Source organism: Podarcis filfolensis (genome assembly GCF_964270895.1).
Source record: "Podarcis filfolensis genome assembly, chromosome: 13".
NCBI lineage: Eukaryota > Metazoa > Chordata > Lepidosauria > Squamata > Lacertidae > Podarcis > Podarcis filfolensis.
This window is the reverse complement of record NC_139615.1, coordinates 26,811,122-26,832,323: the sequence shown is the minus strand read 5'-3', so window position 1 is coordinate 26,832,323 and position 21,202 is coordinate 26,811,122. Positions and strand designations below refer to the sequence as shown.

At 44.4% G+C, this 21,202-nt stretch overlaps 2 protein-coding genes across 3 annotated transcripts in view; one reads left to right on the top strand and one right to left on the bottom strand.

Annotated features, from left to right (window-relative positions):
• Window positions 1–21,202, bottom strand: part of RPL19 (ribosomal protein L19) — an 89,868-nt gene that overhangs the window by 62,356 nt on the left and 6,310 nt on the right. The gene's annotated exons all lie outside the window — the stretch shown is intronic.
• On the top strand, window positions 5,199–19,972 carry MYL4 (myosin light chain 4). 2 transcript variants are annotated; one of them, XM_083583511.1, is made up of 7 exons: window positions 5,199–5,443; window positions 10,113–10,140; window positions 14,629–14,778; window positions 15,275–15,448; window positions 17,127–17,204; window positions 17,872–17,916; window positions 19,695–19,972. In XM_083583511.1, exons 1-6 carry the CDS (start codon window positions 5,327–5,329, stop codon window positions 17,898–17,900), a joined length of 576 nt encoding a protein of 191 aa, XP_083439637.1. In that variant the 5' UTR covers window positions 5,199–5,326; the 3' UTR covers window positions 17,901–17,916; window positions 19,695–19,972. The 2 variants fall into 2 exon arrangements, with proteins under 2 accessions (XP_083439637.1, XP_083439636.1); XM_083583510.1 differs by lacking the exons at window positions 5,199–5,443; window positions 10,113–10,140; window positions 15,275–15,448; ... (1 more) ...; window positions 17,872–17,916; window positions 19,695–19,972 and adding an exon at window positions 12,842–13,579 and having other exon boundaries at window positions 14,629–14,810.

Here is a 21,202-nt window from a genome sequence, read left to right as displayed (position 1 = left end):
CTATACGCGACTGGCACTGGGCGCCACACCACGGGGGCCAGCACTTACTGCCAGACCTGCAGCGTGCCCAAGCCACTCATGTCTCCTGGGAGTGATGTGGTGGCTTAGGCGCCTGCAGGCTGTTCACTGCCTGAAACTGGATTAGGCTGCCACGACTGCTGTTTGCTATAGAGAAGCCATTCACACAATTCCTTATTGCATGAGTGGTGTCTCTAGCTCAGACCCCCGAAAGACATACCCTCCCACATTTCTTTGATGAAAATAGGGATGTCCTATTCCATAATAATAATTTTATTCCTTATACCCTGCCCATCTGACTGGGTTGCCCCAGCCACTCTGGGCAGCTTCCAACATATACAGTGGTACCTCGGGTTACATACGCTTCAGGTTACATACGCTTCAGGTTACACACTCCGCTAACCTAGAAATAGTGCTTCAGGTTAAGAACTTTGCTTCAGGATAAGAACAGAAATCGGGTTCTGGTGGCGCGGCGGCAGCAGGAGGCCCCATTAGCTAAAGTGGTGCTTCAGGTTAAGAACAGTTTCAAGTTAAGTACGGACCTCCGGAACGAATTAAGTACTTAACCCGAGGTACCACTGTACTATATAAAAACATAATAAAACATTAAACATTAAAAAAAAAAAACTTCCCAACACAGGGTTGCCTTCAGATGTCTTTTAATCTCCTTGGCTCGGGGTGACATAACTCTGTACCCTCCAACATTTATCTGATGAAAATAGGGACGTGATTGGGAACAGTGGGACATTCTGGAACCAAACCAGAAGCCAGGACGGCTTCTGTAAATCAGGACTGTCCCTGGAAAATAGGTACACTTGGAGGGTCTGCCAGAAGGGAAGCTCTCATAAATGCCCCACTCTAGCTATGCCCTTGGGACTCTTCTCCCCTGTGCTGTCCCCAAGAATTGTTGTAACTGCTAAGGATCAAGGTCGAACGACGTTATAAAAACATTCATGTACTGATTCAGCTCTGTGGTTTAAAAAAGAAAAAAATGGGCAAGGTGTACCTTGCCTCCACAATTGTCCTTGTATTAGCTGTCCTTTCAGCTGCCTTATTAACAAGCTACGTTTGTCCTGCATATCCTGAAGTGGAAAGAGTCTAGCATCAGCCCAAGAGGTATTTCTGACTCTGGCACCTCTCAAGAGAATCGTCAAGTTTCTCAAGCAGTTGCTGAGCTGAGCTGCCCAAGCACAGGCTTCAAAACTGAAGCAGATACTGACAGTTGGAACTGCTGGCTTCATGCAAATTCTCAAAGCCTCCTCTGTGGCTTCACTGCTTTCCTTTGCACTGCAAATAGAGGGAAAATTTTTGGTCCTGTTTGTATTTACAGCTGAATCCATCAAATCCACACTTCACGACACAACATGGCAACAGAAACACGGGCAGTCCTCCAAATTCACACTCCTCCTAGTCTTGCGATGCACTTTTCCGACCATTGTTTACAAAAATGCATGTATTAGGTGGTGAAGGAAAACGTTTGGAGGGGAAAAGAACATACAAAATTGAATTGTATTGGGAAACACTGTTTGGGGGGGAAGTGCGCATTGGTCAGAGCTACAAAGGTATGTTTATAAGGAGAAATTTGAGCTGAAATACTGAATAATTCTCATGAGGATTTTAAAAAATAAGTAGCAAATTGCTGCAGGAACATGGAGAACTGAATTTAAGATGGGAAAGATGAGAACTCAGGAGAACCAGAACAGACAGGTCTTTCCACCCTTGCCCCACGGTCACCTCTGTTGATCTAAGTACTGTATTTGGATGTGGGCAAGGGTGGAATTACATTTAATGCCTGCAAACTAAGGATTAGCAGTCTGTGGCCCTCCAGTTATTGCTGGTGTCCAGCACCCATCAGCCGCAGCCGTCATGGTCAATGGGCATGTAACCCAACAAAATCTGGAGGGCCGCAGGTTCCTCCTCACTTCTGCAAATGTGACTTATCTCTCTGGTTAGGTACAATTGTGACTTCATGCTAATCACACATACAAAGAGGGAGGACCAAGAGGTTTGGTAAAGCATTGGGCACTCCCTGTGTCCAGTGCCGTATGTATTGCCCCCAACAGCACCTGGGCCCATGGAGGTGCATGCCATTTCTAGTAAACCCCATTTGCTTCGCAGAGCTACAATTCTCAGAGTTCACCTGGGAAGAGGTATGGATTGTTCAACCACTCTGAGGACAGTAGCTTTGTGAGGGGGATAGGGGACTCCTAACAACTCCTAGCACCCTTCACAAACTACAGCTCCCAGAATTATTTGAGGGGGAAGCCATGAAGTGGCATCACAGCGCTTTAAACATATGGTGTGAATGTGTCCTTAATTACACACACACACACACACACACACACACACACACACACACACAAACATTGCTTTTTTCTAAAAATAATGTTGGGGTACTCTCATTTTGACTCAAGAAAATCACCATTTATAGTTCAAATTGGGGGAAATAAATACAGCAAATGGTCAAAAATACAAAGATTCACAAAATGTTTAGGAGTATGTGTACCCCTGCGTCCCCCCAGAAAAAGCACTCTGTTTGTGTATACACACACACTGCTTTCCCCCCTATAAAAATAAGTGCTGGTACTCACCATGAAGTTGTTACATTAAGTGCCACACTTTTTAACAACAAAAAGAGGTGCCAGTACTGCATATCCTTGAGTACCCCCTTTAAGAAAGCACTTTTAAATTATCGGTGGCACTTTCTTCTTTACATAATAGTTAATATGTCCCTTCTGGGAAAGCCAGGCAGATGTACTCTGCTCCTGACTTCTCTCCAACCTACTAGAAACCCAGCTCCATGGAATCAGCACAAGCGAGTAGTGTTTGTTGGCACAGGAAATTATATGCTCAACTTCTGCTCTTTCAGCCCATGCTTTTGCTACAGACAATGGAGAGAAAACTGTGAAGCTAAGCCAAACCTCAGCTGGTGCTGGACACAGCTGACGGATGGCCAGCCAGCCAAGAGCCACTCAAAGAAGTTATCCAGCTGTCGTCTAGCAGTTTCACTGGGGATTATTATGGTGGGATAGGGGTGTAAAAGAATGCATAGGGGCATGGTTTATTGGCTAAAATCCAGGCGTTGATCCCATCCTATTCCTCAGGGCTGTGGACATTTAATTATGAATAAAATTAAGGCCCCTGTTTGTTTAATCTCAGCCCAGTGTGGTGCCCAGACACAGCTTCTGAAACAGGAAGACAGGCTCAGGAAGAGAGGTGCTCCATACGGAGAGCTTATCTCCACCCCACCTTGTCGTGGCTTGAAATGGACACACACAGGTGAATTTTCCCAACACCAGTCACAGGGGTGGACAGAAGGTAGATGATGATCCATGAACTGATCACCAGCCCAATTTCTGGGGGTGGGGAGGAAGAAGCTCTACAGCAGGCACCCCCAAACTTGGCCCTCCAGCTGTTTTGGGACTACAACTCCCATCATCCCTAGCTAACAGGACCGGTGGTCTGGGATGATGGGAATTGTAGTCCCAAAACAGCTGGAGGGCCAAGTTTGGGGGTGCCTGCTCTACAGAATTTCCATGGGGGAAGGGCAGTGCTCCAGTGATTTGCAGACTGCTTTATCGCCATTCCCCGTGCCATAATCAAATTTAGCAAAAGAACAAATCTTTGCCACTTGAAGTTACCACAGAGCATCTCCTAAGTATCACAGGTTAGGTAGAAAATAAACATGATGCTAACTAGTCAATAGAAATGTATAGAAGTCTGCGCATCCAAAGGACAACATAATTTAATTCAGAAATTACAACTGGGGGCTTGCAAAAAATAAGTAAATTGTAGTCTGGAGTGCTCCTGTGCAGGATACTCCATTTCATTCCAATCCCAAGCTGACCAGCATTTAGAATACTCCATTCTGCCAACAGTTGTTCAGCATTTTGTAGTCACTGAGCATGCCCACCACCCAGTCTTCACTCTGGTACCTCCTACTGATGTGTGTGAGTGGTGCCATATTGTGTGTACATACAGACCGGAGAGCTGAGATCACTACAAGTACATATGCCTCATATATGTGCTCCAGTACAGTAGGATAGGTTGCTGGTCCATTGCACTTTTGTGCATATTCCCATCTGGCTTGTGGATTGTGCAGTGGTGGAGGAGGCTCAGAAAAAACAGCACATGTGAAAACTGGGGAGGAAGAAAGAGAGACATGAAGGCAAAGCTGAAAGCCACGGTGTGACATAGACACACACACATACAATGCACAGAATCTGGACTGGGGTTGAAATTTTCGCTCAGCCCTGAAGCACGCAAGCTGCTTTTCAGCAAACCACAGGTTCTCAGCTTATCCTGCTCGATAGCGTTGTTCTGAGGATAAAACAATATTATTTCAGTGCATGCCATCCCGGGCTCTTTGACGACGATGCCACCAGGGCATGCCTTCGTGGGTCGAAATCCAGGGCTGCACTCAACAGAAGAACCGGTAGCCTCCTCCCAACCGGGGGAAAAACAACCCCATAGCAGTGCTGGCTTACTGAATCTTGAAGTGGAATCATAACATTGGAAGGAACCTCCAAGATAATCTAGTGGTCCACCCCCTGCTGGTGCAGGCAAAGCACATTGCCATTTGAAGTGTGTGTGTGTGTGTGTGTATGTAAGTAACGCCATTACAACGTCTAAAATTGCCTAGATGCGCCACTGCTCCTTGGAGGAAAGATAAGACGCAAAAAAAAAGAAGTGCTAATGATGATAAAAGGCAAGGGGGGAGAACCAAGTAAGGATATGCAGCTGGATCAGCCAGTCAGTTTAGAAACGTATCTGCAGGTCTGAAGCCTATTCCTCTGGGAAAGTGTCGGGAAGTAAATGCAGCACTTAAAAGGAATCTATGGCATTTGCACTCGTCGGCTTGCCTATAAAAAGGCACACTTTGTCCCCCCTTGAGTATTGGGGCAGTTTGATCAGCAAAGCTGCTGCTTTTTCCCCCTATAGAGAGCCTCCGGGGCAACCCTTTATTATCTTAAAATAATTGCAGGCGTTCTGAACCCTTCCCAGCCCAGGTGCACAAAAGCCGCCTTGTGCGGCCAGAGGACCTTGGTGCTGGTGACTCCAGGTCTTTGCACTATGTGCTGATGACAAAGGACAATTGTCGAGTGGGGAGGGTGGGGGCTGCTTTTTTGGGAGCACCTTCCTTTTATAGTAAACAGCAGTTGCCCTTGCAGCTCTGCCCACCCCTCTGGTGCGAGACCCGCCAGCTCAGTATATAAGCAGTGGGAGCCAGGGTCGCCTTTTGTTCCTCGGCCCTCTGCCTCCCCACCGTGCTGCTCATCCCAGCCCGTGCCACAAGTGAACCGAAGCCATGGCCCCCAAAAAGCCGGAACCCAAGAAAGAGGCTGCCAAGCCAGCTGCGGCTCCGGCTCCGGCTCCTGCCCCAGAACCACCAAAAGAACCTGCTTTTGACCCCAAGAGTGTGAAGGTAAGTAACAGGGAGGTGCCCGGTAATTCCCTGTCTTACAGACTTGGGATTCAAGGCCTGTGATCAGATCCCTTGTCGTCGCACAGACTCATCCAATGGCCACCAAGGCATAATTATTAAATCTCAGCCTTGTTTCCCAGACCTGCTGATTCCAAATGGTAGAAGCCATTTCAAGGTAGCTGTGGTTCCTGCATTGCAGGAGGTTTGTACTAGATGGTCCTTTGGGTACCTTCCAACTCAACGGTGCTACAATTCTAAGAGTAATCTAACGGTAGACTGTTTTGAAAGCTGGTCCGCTAGACTCCAATTTTCTTGCTTGCTTTTCTTTTTCCTACCTCCATTCGCAAATTAGTTGCATCTCATTTGCCACAAAATGTTTGTTTCTTAACTCAATGATGATGATGATGATAATAATAATAATAATAATAATAATAATATTTATATGCCACCCATCTTACTGGGTTACCCCAGCCACTCTGGGCAGTTTCCAACAGTAAGACTTCAAACATCTTACTTCTCCATTAAATAATGTAAGCTTTGCAAGAGCTCAGTTTACCCACTTACTTTGCAAGACAGCTTCTCTTCAATGTTTAAATCTACTTCGCAGAAGCTGAATGGCTAGATTGAAAGAAACCTTATTGCAAAATCTTAACTCCTCTGTAACTTAGTTTTAAAGGTCACTAAATATGAGGTGCTTGACAAAAGCCCCAGATTCTTCCAAAACCTTTGCTTTGTTGCTTGCAAGTGCTCAGCTCTGTGTTGGAAGTTACAAGTGGAGTAGAATAGTAAAGGTTTGAATCTACTGTTTAGTCTCCAAATAACTCTATGAAGCCTCTTAATGTTTTTCTTATAGTTGTAGAATAAGATTTGAATGAATGGAAATATTAATATTGCCATTAATCAGTAAAACAGGTTTCTTGGGCTGGAGAGAGCTGATGGTTTGTTTTTTAGAGTTGAAAAACATTTGAGGGAGCTTTCACATCCTATGATGTAATGCTTATTTCTTTTGTCCCATCACCGCCACTTGTCAAATGAGTTCTGCAGGTTTTTGAAACAGTACAAAATCCTACTAAGCCTATTTACCAGAGGTGAAAGTGGAATGAGAATTCACACCGCAAGTCAGCAATCGCTCTTTCAAACTGTGTTTAACACACACACACACACACACACACACACCTTGGTTTTATTTGCAGCAACTGAAAATCTCCCCGTTTTCGAAAGCTGATAGGATATCTGCAGATTCCCTCTGCAGAATGGCACTGTTCATTCTGAACACATTAGTAGGTTCCTGCAAGTATAGCATTTCTGCGTAAGAGCAAATTGGCTTTCTGATGTTGGTGTGAAGTGTGGCTCAAGTGTTTTTCAGGCCCTGAATGCACAAAGCTGGGCTCCTATCGTGATAACTTTTGCATTTTCCTATACAGAGAGTGTGCAACGAGACACCTCACTGCAACCCAAACCTTTCAGCGGCTTCCCCCAGTTCCTTTATCTGCATCTTCCCCAAAGGCCTTGCCTCATCCCATCCAAACTGCTGCTCCTTCTGCTTCACATAACATTGGTTTAAATAGCATGCTGGATGTTGTACAAGCCTTAGGAATCCCTTCCCTAGAGACGTAGAATGACAGGAAGCTGCTAACTTCTACTCAGACCATTGGACCAGTGTTATCTAGACTGAGTGGAGAGACTGACTTTCCAGAGTTTCAGACAGGGTGCCTCTCCCTGCCATACCCAGAGATGCTGGGGATTGAACCTGGAACCTTCTGTATGCAAAACAGATACTCTACCACTGAGCTATGGGCTCTCCAGTAGTCAAGGGGAGAAGACAGCAATAAGTCATGAGGGCACAGTAGAGGAGAGTGAACTGGCAGCAAAGGACCCGGTGAGAAGAGACTGCAATAGATCACAGTAGTTTTGCTGAATTGATTTGAGGGATGAGGCTTTAAGAGGTGAGAGGGAGAGACCATTATGGGAATAGGCAACAGCATAGAGAGGAAAAGAGGAGGAGGAAAGAGACACAGAAGCCAGTGACAATATTATGTGGGGCAGGGAGATAAGAGAGGGAGAGCTTTGTAGTTCATGCAGAATGTCCATTTGTGTCTTCATTCTAAAACGCTCATATAAAATCTCGAGGGCACAAGGGTTCACTGGCAGTTGTTGAGCCTGTTTTTATTGCTGAGACTTGGCCCTAAGTATGTGTTGTACATACAATTTTTGGCCTGAGTTTGGTACATTTTATATTTTGCTGGCATAATGCTGGCTTCTAGGCTTTCTGGTGCTCTTTGTCCTATCATTAATTCACAAGGTTTTTATAGCACAGTATTTTATTGTATGCTGATACGCGATTGTAAGTAAACTGCTTTGGGAAGACTTGTCTTGAAACACAGAGTATCACTGTATTAAATATTTTTTAAAAATTTAAAGTAAAATCAGAGCAACAGGGAGCTACTGTGAAAGGAGGAAGGGAAACAGGCTATGGTTTCAAAGCCCAGTGGCAGAAAGATGGGTTTGGGTCAAGGCCAGCAGAGAAGATCAACAAGAAGAAGCAGGCATAGAGCACGAGAAAAAAGATTCATAGTGCAAATCTACATGTGCCTCCCCAAAACTCAGCCCCACTGAATTCAAATGTGGCTTTCTTTCAGGGAAATGTGCATGGGATTGCAGCCCTAGAGAAGCGGAGGTTGGGAGATGTTAAAAAGGAATAAAGGTTTGGCGAATACATGGGCATAGGAGGAGATGCCTTTGAACAATGGTGCCATGGGGCTGGACCTCAGTGCTCAAGGGCAGCAGTCCACAGCCCAGGCCCCCACTGAATACCGCCTAGAGAGCGGCAGACAATGGGGCAGCAGCAAACAGTCACCAGGTCACCCTCTTGGCCAGCAAGTGGGACTGACACTGGTCGCAACATCCTTTCGCTCCTATTTGCAAAATCATTTAGATATATACACTGTGGCAGATACCCATTTTATTTTGTTTACTCTATATTATATATATTCCTTTACTGGTGCTTATCCCCAAGTCTATGTGCTTAGGTTCAAGGCATCGAAAGCAAACTCCATTTTTGTTCATGTAGTCAGGGGGGTGCTGCGATTTTACTGAGTTTAATGCGTGAAACTGAACATGCTCAGAGAATTTTTTCTTCTTCTTCTGGTCAGGATTGGCAAATGTTTTGAGGTCCCACCCCCCAACGTATCAGGAACGTTGAAAGAGTTGGGAGAGGAAGGAGACACATAGAGAAAATAAATGTTAAATGTTTCTTCCTGCTTGAAGAAATGCCCAGGGTCTAAAATTGCCTAGATGCACTTAACTCCCTGCAGGAAACACATAACGTGTGAACATGTGTGTGTGCATACATCACTTAAATGCCAGCAGTGCACACATAAGGAAAACTAAGATAAAATAGACGTGTATGCACTAGTGTTTAAAAATGTGTAATGTATATATTTAGTGTGAGAAATATCCAGGTGCAACTTCAGCCTATGACTATGCTACACAAATTACTTAACAAGATATACTGCCTCTCCAAATGGAGGTTCCATTTGTCATAGCTGTGGACAGGCACACCCTTCATGAATGCAGATGGGTTCCATGCCCATTCCCCTCTATAATCTGCCTTATGCCACCACCCGCCCAGCAAACGAACAACAGCAGTCCTTTGTCTCTTCAGTTATCATGCAGGGAGGGAATTTTTTCCATTCCTCTCCTTTCCTTTGATACTGTCCCTGTTCTTTTCAAGATAGCCTCTTGTAGCTGGAGAGGGTTATTAATAGCATCAAATCAGTATGGAACTGGTTTAGCCACTTGACACTTTGACCTTGGGAGGATGCCTAGAAACCTCTCTCTCTCTCTCTCTCTCTCTCTCTCTCTCTCACACACACACACACACACACACACACACACGGCTAGTGGCCATTGGAACTGGTAGGCTGGAAGGCTGTGACACCAAGAAGAAGTGGAGGCAGAGCCAATAACAGGCAGAGCCCCTTCTCTTCCCTGCTGAGTTCTACAAGGGCAACACAGAGATGGAGGAGGAAGCCAACAAGCTAGTGCGTTCCCCTGGACTGGTTGTAGGGAAGTTGGCAGGCAGGGAGTTGAAAGAAACAGAAAGGTGGCCCCACAGAAAGAGTGTGATCCTATGGGCTGGCCCAGTTACCATGTTAGGAAAATGTTAGCATCTAACCCAAACTGCAAGAAGCTTTGCACTTGGGACGAATCCTCAATCAACAAGTGGTCTGGAAGCCGCCATTGTGTGCCTGTTCCGGAAGGCATTTCCAGGTATGAGGGGCAACGAGGTTGAAAACAAACTAGCATTTCTGTTCATCCAGAAGTGGCTTCCTTCCCATCGTTTTGTGCACATGCACGGAATGGAATACTCCATCAGGAGTGCAGTGAAAGTATAGTTTGGCAGGGGGAGGAGGGGGCAATCCAGCCTTTTACACTCACTAACTACCTGGTGGAGGGTATGAGAGGTTGTTTAAAAGTTTAACTGATCCACAGCTAAATGGTCTTGCCTATGAACCGAAAGCCTCCAGATATCCCAAAGTCTACAAACCACATTAAACCCAAGCATATATAACTGACTCCTGCAGCCATCACAGGTTGTTGTGTGTGCGTTTGCAAAAGCTGTGGTTAGAGCAAATCATTAACTGCTGGCTTTTTCTTTCTCTTGCAGATTGAATTCAATTCTGAACAGATTGAAGGTAAGCACTGGGGTGTGTGGGGTGTGTGTTTAAATCCATAGATAGTCGCTCTATATGTTTGGCGAGGCAGGACAACCCCACCCCCAATAATCTCTACATTTGGTGAAGGTTTAGAATTTGAGCAAACTTGTAAATTAATGAATTTAGCAAAGGTTGGAAAGAATACTGGTTAGCTTCCTTAGGAGGCAGCAGACCTGCTGGCTGGCTACAGCAAGCTGTCACAGAGAGACAGGAGGATGGTGTTTAGGATGCCACGGAATCCAATGCTGCGCTGCTGCAGAGGACAAGACCCTCTGGAGATGTAAATGCTGTGAACTCTCCCTCCATAAAACTCTGGTGTAAATATGTGTGAATAAACCGTATTTCTTAAAGACACTACAGTCTCCATTGTGTAGGGTTGCCATATTTCAAAAAGTGAAGGTCTGGATACATCTAAAAAACCCCCAGAAGTTTTAAATCTTTTTTATTGTTTATTATGTTTTTCAAATTAAAGTTTTACAATCACATATCCAACATATAGAAAAAAAGATTCCAGAGAATCTCCTAGACTTCCCTCTTTCCCTTTGTGAGTCCTATTGTGGGTCATTTCCTCCTGCATCTTTTATAATAATCCAAATCTTTTACATCTCCATTATATCCAAAATTCACCATTAAACTACAAGTTTCTGAGCTATTTTTAAGGGCATTCAGCAAAATCTAGACTTCCGACATGGGTTGCCATGTGTCTGGATTTCCCTGGAGATTTCCACCCAGACACTAACAACTACAGTATTCCGGCTATGTCCAGGAAATTCCAGACATATGGCAACCCTACTGCTGTGCCTCATTCCAAACAAACACAAATCCTGGTTAATTGCCAAGACCCCTGGAATCTTGCTACCATTTGGCAGAGATTGGGATGGCTTGTAACAATAAGCTGTGCAGTGGTACCTTGAGTTACAAACGCCTCAGGTTACAAACGCTTCAGGTTACAAACTCCGCTAACCTGAGTTACCTTGAGTTGAGAACTTTGCCCCAGGATGAGAACGGTGGTGCAGCGGCGGCAAGAGGCCCCATTAGCGAAAGTTCGTAACTAGAGATAGCACTGTAGTGCCTACATATACTGTAGTCTCTGTGGCTGCATGCCTTCCAAACTTCCCTCTCTCTCTCTGCCTTAAGCTTGGTGCTACTCTGCCAAATGCCACACGGTGGGGGAACAGACAGGTTATTACGCCTGTATGCATTAGGCCCCAGCATGCCTTTGGCTTAGCGAGTATGAATGGTATTTAACTTTTCGTGCTACCACAAGGATTATGACTAGCACAAAGGGATTTCTCCCCCTCTATTCCCCCTGAACATGCCTCATGCCATCCCAAAATCTTCTCCAGAGCATTGGGGTGGGGGAACCCAGAACACATTTAGGGGATATGTGGCTGGAGGGGGGGGGGAGAACATTCCGGAACAGAACATTCACCTTGGCACTATGTTGAATACAACCCTTTGTCTCTGTGTGAGACAATCTGTCTGTTAAGACAGGGAAACCTGCGTCTTCTAGGTATTTCTGGGGTCTCATTTCTGTCATCCCATGCTATTGACCATGCTGGCTGGGGCTGCTAAGAGCCCAAGGGCTACAAATTTCCCTCCCTGCTTTACAGGCTTCAGAATCTGATTTCACTCTTTAAAATATATATATATATGCTTTTCAGGTTTGTACGTTTCATTAATTTTACAATCATTTTAACATTTCAAAACTTGACTTCCTTCCCCCATTCTGTGGTTCCTTAAATTTATTTTTAATATCTTCAGCATATCCAAATTAACTTAATTAGCTAATTTATTCATCTACTTATATATATATACTCTTATAAAACTGCAGGTTATTACAATAATCCTGCCAATGCTCTTACCTGTTTACAATTTATCTGCAAATATTCAATAAACCATTTTCATTCTTTTATAAAAAGTTTGTTATCTTGTTTTCTTAATTCTTCTGGTAACTTCTGCCATTTCCGCATATTCCATGAGTTTTAGTATCCATTCTTCCTTTGCTGGGACTTGTTCTTCTTTCCATTTTTGGGCGAGTAATATTCTTGCCACTGTTGTAGCATACATGAATAAGTTTCTATACAATTTAAGTAGTTCTGTCCCTATAATTCCCAAAAGAAAAAGCTTCTGGATAGTTTTTTTTATTATTACAAACGTTATTTTAAACATCCTTTTCAATTCATTATATATCATTTCCCAGTAAGCTTTAACCTTACTACAAGACCACCACATATGATAAAAAGAACCTTCTTTCTCTTTACATTTCCAACACTTATTTGATTTTGATTTATACATTTTTGGTGTTAGATACCATTGATTATATCTATATCGAGAATCTGATTTCACTCTCACCCCCATCCTTACAGCTTGATCAACAGTGGTGGCCATAGAGCATGTTTGAGAAAGCAGTGAAGCTGTAGAGAAGACCTTGAGAATTTACACAGCAGTGGCCTGGGGCTGATGGGAGTCCAACAGTGTCTATAGGTTCCCCATCCCTCTGTTAAGATCCATAGGAACTGTCATGTTGAGAGTTCCCTTTTTTTCGAGAAGTCAGAAAGATGCAGCAGCAGGACCCATGCACACCTAAAGTTCAGCACAGCATGAATCCCTAGGTTCAGGAAGGGTCATTGTGATGTCACAGGAGACCTCCTCATATGTGGCAGCCATTGCACTGCTGCACCTGGCATTAAAATGCAGAATAACAAGCTAACTCCGCCGGTGAATAGGCCTGAAGATTTCCATAGGTTTCAAAATGATGCCTCTTGGGCCTCCATGTCTCCAGCGTTGCACACTGGTGCCGAGCCCTTGACCTCCTTCAACAGTGGAGACACCTCCATGAAAGAGGTGTTGCTGGAGATCAAGAAAACGATGAAGCAAACCATAGAGGCAGTGAAGGCCTTTGATAGTAAGATCTTAGCTTTGAATTCACGTATGGACACCCTGGAAGGGCTGATCCAAAGCCTGGTCCGGTCAGCCACGGCAACGAGCTTCACAATTAAGAACGAGCAAGCAAAGGTACAGGACTGCCACCGGGACATTGGGTCCCTGGTTGGCGAGAACAGACGCCTCAGCGACCGGGTGCAGAAGATCGAGGACCAAGTGCAGCCCCATATCCTCAGGATCTGTGGCTTGCCAGAGGAAGAAGAGGGCCAGGACCTGGTAGCCTTCCTGGAGGAGTGGTTGCCGGGTATCCTGAAGTTAGACACCAGAGATGACCCCATTGTGGTGGAAAGAGCCTACAGGGTTTCCGCCAAACGGCAGAAGGCGGCAAAAGCAGATCTGTGCAGGGCTATTGTCGCTCGGCTAGCGGGATTAAGGGACAAAGAAAGGATCTTGCAGCAAGTTGAGAAGCTGAAACCCATCACGTATAAAAACAAACCAATCTTTATTTTTCCAGATACACCCCTCCTGAAAGGTAAATAGAAGGTCACTTGGGTTGTAACTTTGGGCCAAAACCTAATGCTATTTTAGGCAAAACAACACCTTTTAAATAAGTTTGCTCAAACTCTCCGCTCTTATTTAAGGCATTTACATTAGCATTTCTTAGCAGTGTACATAAAAACGTTGAAGACACAACGCCTGTGGCAAATTAGTTTCTGCAGGAAATAACTCTACAGCCCTTACTACTCTACTGCCTGTTGATGAAGATACAGATTACTGCACGCTTCTCCTTCTGGGGCAAATAGCAGCCAGGGAGCGAGCAATTCTCAGCAGTGAACCTGGCAGGGGGGTCCAGGTTGGGGGTCCACAGCTGCTGTCTGTTTAAAATAGTGGAGAGGTTCAGCAAATTTTTTTTTTTAAGCATCACTAGCAGGTCATTTGGCTGCTAACTGCTGTTGAAAACCAGTGACGCTATGGCCTGTCCAGAGCTGTGCCAGGGAAGGTAGTTGGTGGCTGTGAATATTTGTAAAGATGATTTAAAATGGTTTGAGAAAAAGCTTCACTTTCTGAGGGGTGCACCCAATATTTATATTGCCCAGTGAGCTCAGAGTTGAGAGAGAACTGTATAGGCTCCCCTTGCATGATCAAGGGTTCTAGACCACATGGGAAGCTTATACAGGTTGAGCAGACTCCCCTCTTCAGACCTTCTATCAATAATGTGTGTGGACTGTGGCGCAGAATGAAAACAACGAGATGAGAGGGGGATGAGGCTCATGAGTGCAACTCTGGGCTTGCCCTCATGCGATGGAGGCATAACTCTTGAATAGGACTGTTGCGGTATATTCTTTCTTTTGCGGAGCTGGAAAAATAGCCCTAACTCCAGAATGGCTCTAAAAAAACCCAAAAAACCTTCCCCAGTCACTGTTAAGAGTATGTAAAAAAATAATTCTCAGACTCTTCATGTTTAAAAGTAATTCTTCTTCTGCTCCTCAGACCTAGGGTGGGATCTCTAGGGCATCATGGGTATATTTTCCTGACGTTGTGCAAAGAACTACCGGTAACTTGGTCCCTTCTTTTGCGCAGAGTTCAAAGAGGCCTTCATGCTGTTTGACAGGACCCCAACGGGAGAGATGAAGATCACATACAGCCAGTGTGGCGATGTCATGCGAGCCCTGGGACAGAACCCAACCAACGCAGAGGTCTTAAAGGTGCTGGGGAAACCAACACCCGAAGGCAAGTTTACAAAATAGGATGGATCTGGACTTTTCCAGCTTCCAAAGGTTCCTTAAAATTACAGCTTAAAATTATACATATGGGGTTCAGTCGTGGTTTTAATATTCTGTTGGGAGCTGCCCAGATGGGTGGCTAATAATAATAATAATAATAATAATAATAATAATAATAATAATACAAGCAATGCTCAAGCGCTGTTTCTCTTGGCCTGGGTTAAACTTGACACGTGCGCTTCTCCCAAATCAGATCCTGGTTAGCATTCCTGATTTGTAGGGAGCACGTCCTTGAACTCACAGTTCAGATATTTCAAGGAACTGTGGTTTAAGCAACTAGGGAGGCAGCCAAGTTTATGAAAGGAAGATGGAGGGAAGGAAGGAGGGAGCAGGAGAAGGGTGCACTCAAACTCATCCCTCAGTTGTGTGCTGTGGTTTGTTGCAAATGGCCTATTATGAAGGCCGCGCCCACCATCTTTCATCTCTGTGTTCTTCCTCATCAGAATTGGGCTCGAAGATGCTAGATTTTGAAACCTTCCTCCCAATGCTGCAGCACATTGCCCGATCCAAGGACCAGGGGACATATGAGGACTTTGTGGAAGGGCTGCGCGTCTTCGACAAGGAAGGGAATGGCACCGTCATGGGGGCTGAACTGCGCCACGTCCTTGCTACTTTAGGTAGAGGAAGTCATAAAATTTATAGCATGATTGTGGAAGGAGAGCATTGTGCAACAAGTATTCAGCTTTAGCAGGCCTCAGCCTTCCCAGATAATTAACATGTGGTCCATCTGTCTTAGGGAATAACTTCTCCCAAATCACACACACACTTACTTTAGGGAGAGTAAGAGGGCAAATACACCATTCAATGAAACACATTGGTGCCCCCCGCCCCCCCCCCCCAGAAATCCTGGGAACTGTAGTTCACCCCTCAAAGTTGCAGTCATGGCCATTGGCCACGATTGCTGGGGCTAATGAGAGTTTTAGTTCAGCAACATCCAGAGGGCCCCACCCCTGACTTATGCCCTCAGCATCCTGTACACCATCTCTGCCTACCTTTAAAGCGTGGGAGAGGAACTAGATCAATGTTGTTTTCCAAACTTGGGTCTTCAGCTGTTTTTGGACTACAACTCCCATCATCCTTAGCTAGCAGGATCAGTGGTCAGTGATGATGGGAACTCTAGATCAAAGCCACGCCTCGCCATTATTGGGTCATGGTGGCAGGGGCTGATGGGAACTGGAGTCTGATAACTTCCGGAAGGTCACAAGTTCCCCACTCTTGCTTCAAGGTGAAAAGCAAGGGATGGGGGAACATTTCTCACAAGCATTCCTCCCATCACTGATACTGGGTGTACACAATTCACGTGTGGACACAAGTTCTGCAGTACCAGCTGTGCAAAAGGCACATTCTATTGAGCTCAATAGACAGCAGCAGCGGAAGAGAAGAGTTTGGACTTGATATTCCACCTTTCACTCCCCTTAAGGAGTCTCAAAGCAGCTAACATTCTCCTTTCCCTTCCTCCCCCACAACAAACACTGTGAGGTGAGTGAGGCTGAGAGACTTCAGAGAAATGTGACTAGCCCAAGGTCACCCAGCAGCTGCATGTGGAGGAGTGGGGAAGCAAACCCCGTTCACCAGATTACGAGTCCACCGTTCTTAACCACTACACCACACTGGTTCTCACTGGCAATGGGTAATGTGGGATTGCTGCATCAACCCTTATACACAGCTGGCTGGTGTACTAGGCACTGTACCCATGGGAGCACGGCAGGAACATGAGGTGCTGGTTTATACTGAGTCAGACCTACTGGCCCATCTAGCTCAGTACTGTTTACACAGAGCCATAACTACAGGGGGGCTATCCGGGGTTTTGCCCTGGGGGAAGCCTCCAGAGGGGGGCAACTGAGGCTCCAAGTGTGTGGGTGGGTGTACAGAAATGTGTGTGGGTGTGCCAAACCAGGTCTTTGACCCTGCTGAAATAAAGCCTAGTACCACCCCTGGTTTAAAGACCTTCTTGATGTTGCTGAACTACAGCCCCCATCACCCAGGGCCATTGGCTGTGCTTGCTGGGGCTGGTGGGAGTTGGCAGTTCAGCAAATGTCTGGTTTACACTGATTCTATCCCAGATCTAACTTCAGATGTCAGGATTGTACCTGGGATCTTCTGCACACAGGGAATATGCTTTACTACGGTGCTATGGCTGTTTCCCCTAATATTCAGAAGCCTCTGCTGCTCCTAAAAATCCCTGGATCATGATGCAAATATGCAGAATGCTTGATGCAGCTTAGTCTATTTGAAGAACAATTTTTGTGTGTGGAGGGGGGGGAACAAAGCTTGATGCTTGATTTCCGCTCCTAGGGGAGAAGATGACGGAGGCTGAAGTAGAACAGCTAATGGCAGGGCAAGAAGATGCCAATGGCTGCATCAACTACGAAGGTAGGACAAACCCACATTTTCTTTTGAAACACAAAACAAAACTTCCGCTTATCGAGAAACTCTGGATCTGCCCACACTTTTCTTTCGCTTCTGGGGCTCCTGCTACTGCTGTATGATGTGCACTTGACCAGTAGTCACTGAGCAATACATTACTACTCATGCTTTGCATTGGATGCTTAACTTGATTGACTTGCACAGATAATATGAAATAGAGGTGGAAACTGGACTGACTGCAAAATTCAGTTTGGCACTTCAGTAAACAGCCTGATTCAGTCCAGACAGATTTGGGAACTGTTCAGTTTGGGTTTAGATCTGAATACTAGTTCAAAAAAAAATCCAAGTTTTGGTATTATGGGGATTTTTATTTATTTTTAAGCCATAAATATTTTATTTCCCCCAGAATTGGATGGCATTTTTAGGCACTAAGGCCTCTCCAGAGTGCATAAAACCTGCCAATTCCAAACAAATAGTCTTGTGGGGTTTGTGCTGAACACCTTTAAAATTGTTCTGGTGGTGCTGGTTGTTCTATGCGGCAGTGGTGAGGCAATAGTGGCAGCAAGGAGCTAAGAGTCGGCTGTCACTGAAGACAGGAGGACTCACTTCTGAGTGAACATGCATAAGGTTCTGATTTTATGAAAATTAACAACTCTTTTTTGTGTGTTCTCAGCTTTTGTCAAGCACATCATGTCTGGTTGAAGATGGAATCCTTAAAGTGAGTCCCTTTTCCCCTTTCCTTGTTTGAAACATCCCAGATACCTGTGTGTGTTGCAACTAGGGATGTTGGAGAATTGCTACAAAAATGGAAAAGTTAGCAGAAACTATTGCAGTCTGCAGTCAACAAAAGGCAACCAACCATGCCCTGGGCTCCTTCCCCCACTGCCAATGAAGACTTATAAATGAATAGAAAGAGAACCTACCCAAGTGACGCCGACACAAAAACCTCACACATACACTAAGTAAATGAATGTTAAGTTTACCACACACCTTCTCCTCCCTCTCTCTCTCCCCACACCTCTTCTCCCCCAGCTTTATACAGCATTAATGTCCCACATCGCATGTAACTGATATGTAGAAGACTCTATGACCTGAAAATAAGACACAATGCACATACTTTTGTAACCCAATAAAATCTCCAATAAAAACTATTTTAAAAAATGAAAGAAATGAAAATCAGTCAAGTAAATACAATTGATCCTCATTCACATTATCATTGTTGCCTTTTTCAAATCTGCAAACGATACACAATTAAGGACTCTTTTTTTTTTTTACATCATTCCATTTATATCAAAACAGCTGCAAGTTGTGTGAGGCCTCATCCAGACTTCCTTTTGTGCCACATCTCTAGGCACGGGTCCGTGCTTTAAAGCTCCATGTCTGAGCACCTTCGCCATGGCGCTTTCCCCATGAAAATCTGCTCTTTACCGCTGAAAAAATTCTGCAGAAAACCCGAATTGCCATTTGTTCTGATTCAGCTTTAAAGAGCGGGTTTTCCTGGGGAAAGTGGTGGGGCCAAAAAAAACAAAAACCCAGACCAGGAAAGTGCAAACCTCTGTCTAGAAAGTGCGGGGGGCGGGGAGTTTAACTGCGGATGAGCCCTAACTTATTTAAATACTGTAGTTACATATTCCTCCCCCTGCCCACTGTTTAACTTATGTAACAGTATTCGGCAGAAACTGAACTGCAGCAGAATGGTAACAGCGCTGTTTGTGATGAATGCAGGTCGGAATGGAAAGCGCTGTCGTCTTACATCCCTAACTGCAACCATTGTGTCCAAATATCAGCAATAGAAAAAACCAAGACTGCTTTCTGTGCTGAAAATGTTAAAAGTGTAATGTAGATTTTAGGTACTGTTGGTGGCTCCCCTATAAATCTTAGTTAGAACATGGCCCAGGGCACAACAATTCATAAATTAAGCTCACATATGAAGTTTTATTACTTTTGTTAAGTTATTTAGAAAGATTACTAGCTGAGGGAGGCGCTGAGTTAATGCAAAACATTTTATTGTGGATGCTGCATGATATCTTAATGAAGCCACAAGGAACTTTGGAGTACAGTGTCATCAATATGTTGAGAACATCCAGCTCTGTATTTCTTTAATTAAGCAACTGGGAGCTGCTCTCTCAGTTCTAAATAAATGGCTGAAGGTCTGTGAAGAGTGGGTGAAATTAAACAAGCTGAAACTGGAATCCAAACAAAATTAAGATAACCGTAAAATAAAGATACTGTGATAAATGCGGTGGAAATTTCCTCCTCTGATCCAGTTACAAGCTCACTCTGCAGCTGAATAGACAGGTGTCGGTGACAGCCACAAGTGCCTTTTATCAATCCCAGCTGGCATTTTTCTTGCCTCCGTTTCTGGAGAAGACATCTCTTGCCATGCTAATCCATGCTTTTGTAATGTCTAGAATCTGTTCCTGTAGGGATAGCAAATGTGGTTTTCATATTGGCTCCCCCTGACTGTGTTAAAATTATCATCTGCTTTCCTTCCAGGTTCTTGGGAGGAGGGGGGAAAATCCATCCAGCAAGAATTTCTTACCTCATATCCCGCACACCTCTACATTGCCCAGGAGCTGCATTTGCCACAAGGCATGTAAGAGGGACTCTCCATTTCCACAGTGTAACAGCCTCTGTATATAAAGAATGCATGCTCCTGCATCAGTTTTAAACCTTTATTTATTATTTCGGTTGTGTCCATTCTTCTTTCCTTCTGCTACATTTGGTCCATTGAAATTAAAACGTCTGCGCGCACAGATACCATTTCCGTTTAACTTTTGCCTAAATTTTATTTTGAACTTCAGTGAGCTCAATACATATTCCCCCCCCCTAAAAGCCACTCCATCACTTGAAAGATGACCCCTTCTTCCTGAATGTCACTGCCACAAAGAACAAAAGAGTGGTCCTATACATGGTCCCTTGGTGTCTCCTTATTTGTGGAAACTTTTAACTACAGTAGTGTTCGCCCTGTCCTGGTATAACAGGAACAGAAGTGATTAAGGCTACCTATTTACACAGAAGGAAACCTCTGTGGGTGCTTCCAGATGACCTGTTCATTGAACATTCATCCTGATCTTTTTGCAGGGACATTTGACAAAACTGGCTTTTCAATGAGAATTAATTCTGATTTGCTTGCAGGAAAGGTTAGATAACATTATACTTAAACAAATGCTATCTCACACTTCCCAGTCATAGCTGTCAACGTTTCCCTTTTTTAAAGGGAAATTCCCTTATTCCGAATAGGATACCTCACAAGGAAAGGGAAAAGTTGACGGCTATGTTCCCAGTGGGTTTTCTACGTCTGCTTCTGTCCTGTCTTTTGGGGAACCTCCCAACCAACTATAACTGCACAACCTGAATTTGACAGTACAGTATGTGATTGAGCCCCACCTGAAAATAATGACACTTGAAGGGGGGGTGGACCAGGTTTAACTGTCAGCACAGGAAGAAAGGAATGCAAGAGCAGGGATAGGTGGCAGGTGCACATTTCTGAGATCATGCAGAGCGACAGCGATCTTTGGGTTTGCTGCCTTTTTTTCGCCTGGCATTTTTACTGCACTGTGCACATGATGAGAGATGCATCCCAAAGGACACAGCGCTATTGCTGCAGAGGCACAATGTAGCAGAGAAAATTAATACTACTTAGAATTTACCTAGTAAATCAGTAACATCAGCGGGGCATCCATTCTCCATTATTACTACTTTAATATTAGTACATTAATATTACATTACAAATATTACATTAATATTACTACTGACAGGAGATATCAGTGTTGGTATAATATGAGTGGATTACGTTTCTGTACATGAAACTGTGTATTTTTCTGGTGGCAGTATAACATTCACCTGCTACAGATTTTGGGGCCTCAGCTGCATCTAGTCATATATTTACTCCAATTAAAATTAATTGTGTATAGGGAACCTTTGGTTATTTTTTTTAAAGCACTACGTCTGTGAATTTATTACTTATTTTTACAGCATACATCTGGACAGTTTTTTTGAAA